Source organism: Ruditapes philippinarum, unplaced genomic scaffold (assembly GCF_026571515.1).
Source record: "Ruditapes philippinarum isolate M1 unplaced genomic scaffold, ASM2657151v2 ctg1316_1_1_1_1, whole genome shotgun sequence".
Lineage (NCBI taxonomy): Eukaryota > Metazoa > Mollusca > Bivalvia > Venerida > Veneridae > Ruditapes > Ruditapes philippinarum.
Window position 1 is genome coordinate 33,375 of NW_026858836.1, and position 3,417 is coordinate 36,791.

The window sequence follows — 3,417 nt, forward strand, 5'->3', positions numbered from 1 at the left end:
ACAATCATGTCCAGACTGTAACTTTGTCATCTCATAACAACATTTTGTCGCGTCCAGGAACCACGTCATTTCTTCAAAGCTCAAGGTCACACTTATTGGTTACTTTCATTCTCTTTTCTTTTCATTATACCTGCATGCTTAAGAAACGTTTTCGGAGGCATTCGTCACTTAGGTGACAGCTCTTGTTTTTCTTTATTTTATGCCTGACACTTGATACTTGTTTATTTTTGCACTAAACGCGACTGAAATATGTCGCTATATCGTGCTATTGCGTTTTCGCGATTTTCTGTATCTAAGCATAGGATTTGGCAGGATATAGCAAAGGAAAGAACTGCCACCCACAGACTGTTGTTTTCGCCTTTAAATAAATTTCTTTTCAAACAAAAACACCATTTTTAATGTGGACGTTCGTTATATGCCGCCATTTGTTAGGTTTTACGGCGCACTAACAACAAAAATATAGGCTATGTTGCGCTGAAACAGGACAAATAATTTCGGCTCATCTCGGGTAACAACATCATGGGTCAAAACCATCTCATCTGCTTGACCTAAGGATGCAAAGACTACGTCGCCTTATTTCCAGAGGGACGTAACTCGATTTTTTGGCAAAATGTCATGTTTGGTATCGTTGGATTCGTAATTTCAAGCTTTACAAGATGGGCCGACTTACACCCATGTAGAACTAATAATAAACACGCTATTTTCCGTTCCAAGAAGACGTAAGTCCGTTTAAACACATAATTTGATTTCCAAAAAGTCGTAACTCAACAACCAATGGGAATGGCCGATTTCATTCTAAACGGTGCTAGGGTACAATTTTCACTTGCAAAAGTATCCATTTTTGAAAACTGCATCGTAAAGTTAACATGATTTTGATCAAGTTATGGGAATTATTTTTAATAGAAAATGTTAAGTATAAACTAAAAGTACTGTTATATTTCAGAATTTCTTACAGCGGTGTTTTAAAATGATTTACACTTGTTCCAATGGTTTAGTGAATAGACCTATTTCGGATGCACACTGTATTTGGACAAAGTTTGGATTGTGCAGAAAACATCCCCTTGAACCATTCAGTGTGTTATGTTTAACTTTTTTGTCACCATTTACATTATGTATGCACAGATAAATAGTATGTAACATACATTCCAAGTAAATGTGTATCCACCTATCTTATATTTTAACACGTTGTGTGCCCTTTCTGGGAAATCAGTCACCAGAACCAGTTAGATGTTTTAACAAGTCATTCTTGGTTGATGTTTAAATTTTATTTTTAAAGCTGCCATACGGTGTTGCTGATCACATTGTATATTAAACCCATTGGGACCTTGTTTGCGTGCCAGTATGGACGTGCGCAGTTCTTTCATAAGACTGTTCTAAAGTTCAAATATGATTATTTTTTATAACTTTTTTTCTGTTGATCACTATGATTTCTGAATATTTCAAATACCATAAATTGATATTTTCAGGAGTGCAAGGATTCAAGATCTGCCTAGTGAAGTATTGGTGAAAATATTCCAGTTTTTACAACTTGAAGATCTATTAAGAACGGTCAATCGTGTCTGTGTTCTCTTCTACAATCTAATTGAAAATTCTGCTGTATTGTGGAAAGAAATTGATTTCTCACACCCACTGGAACTGACAGCAAACAATTTGTATCAGGTGCTTCGACATTCTAGGAAGATAGAAACATCGTTACTACCTTGTGCAACATACCATTGTGCTAATGCAAATTAGACAGAATATTTACGACATCAGACTTCACTTCGCTGGTTTGGATTGACATAACTGATGCGAAAGTATCAACTTTGTGTTTCCTGTATGGTGCACCAAATCTAGAAATAGTGAACGTTAGTGGATGTTCGAACCTTATAGATGATGATTTCTTGGTACTTAAAGACAGCACTAAACTAGAACAGATTTATGTGAGTTTCACAAGAATACTACCAGAAACTTTGGAAGTAATTTGCAAAGATAAACCTCTCATCTGTGTAGATGCATGTGGAGTCAAACTGAACATTCAAACGTGCCAGAACATTTTGCAAAACACAACTGGAGAGCTTGTCTACTTCAATATATCACTGTGTTCTTCTGTTTCCAAAGAAAACTTTAAAGCAGAAATTCTGGATTTATACCTGAACACATCTATTTCAATACACAACCATGAGTACTAGTAAATTCAGTTTAAGTGAAGTTATGAACATGCTGGAAGATGATCAGTTACAGTATAGTGATGACTTGTTTGAGAGCAATGGTGAACAGTCTTATGATGTAAATGAAATATTTGACAATGTACCAAATGATTTATGCGACCAGCAGTTCAGTGAGCAAAATGAAACTAACCTAAACACTTTTGACAATGTGGACGATTCTATATCTTTAGCACATAATTCGGAAGAAAATTTAAGTACTATTCCTGATACAGTAACGTTGAATTTTTATGACACTAGCAGATTACCAGAATCAGAAATATCAGAGGAGACATGTGATTCCCACTTTAAAGATTACCAGAAATATAGTTCTGTGATCAATTTCAAAGGAGTTCCCTATACAAAGGTCAAAGTTTTGAGATATACTAAGAGCCAGCCATTGCTGGTTGAGTTTAAACTTGCTTTCAGTGAACAACAATACCAAAACTATATTCTTGTCAGACGTCAAACAAGAACAACTGAAGAAACACTGAGAGAACTGCCCAGTACACAGCAATTAAGAAAAGTACCAGTGATTCCACTAAATAAGAAAAAAAAGATTTGTCAAGTACTATAGGGGCTGCAAACTTGTGATTGAAAAGCAGTGACTGAAATCAAGCTTAGATGGGATCTGTGTTGGGGTTATGAGAACTGTATTTGGGTTATGAGAAATTTGTTTGGGTTATGAGAAGTGTGTTAGGGTTATGAGAACTGTGTTGGGGTTATGAGAACTGTGTTACGGTTATGAGAACTGTGTTGGGGTTATGAGAAACATCAGGTTATTGTTAGTCTGTATGTGCATCAGATAATATATTGAGATAGGGGTTTCTAAAGTATGATATCTGTATTACAGTATGATATGTTGTTTTAGTTTTCATAAAGTTTACTGTTGGTGTTCATAATGTTATCATTTGATCATAAATAGCAATGTTGCTATTAGAGCTGGCATTAATTCATTGCAATGCATATTGAAGATACATCGATATCGGATGACAAATATTGGCGATACACCGATATAACGATATATACTCCTAATTTCTTGATATAATTGAATTTTGTAACTATTTAAATGATTTCAGTTAAATAAAACTCATTTTGTTCATACAAAGATGTTGTGTCCTGTTTAAAACTGTCCTTTGTGTGTTTTCTGCTATGTAATGTGTCCAAAGTGTTAGACATGGCCACATGCTTTTGTATATGTTTTGGGTGAATTTTCATAATTCATAGACAT

General features: G+C 34.9%; 1 protein-coding gene across 1 annotated transcript; it reads left to right on the forward strand.

The window, feature by feature from the left end:
• The first annotated feature begins 572 nt into the window (after positions 1–572).
• Positions 573–3,113, forward strand: LOC132754441 (uncharacterized). The gene is made up of 2 exons (XM_060745069.1): positions 573–908; positions 1,467–3,113. Exon 2 carries the CDS (start codon positions 2,161–2,163, stop codon positions 2,761–2,763), a length of 603 nt encoding a protein of 200 aa, XP_060601052.1. The 5' UTR covers positions 573–908; positions 1,467–2,160; the 3' UTR covers positions 2,764–3,113.
• Positions 3,114–3,417: the final 304 nt, after the last annotated feature.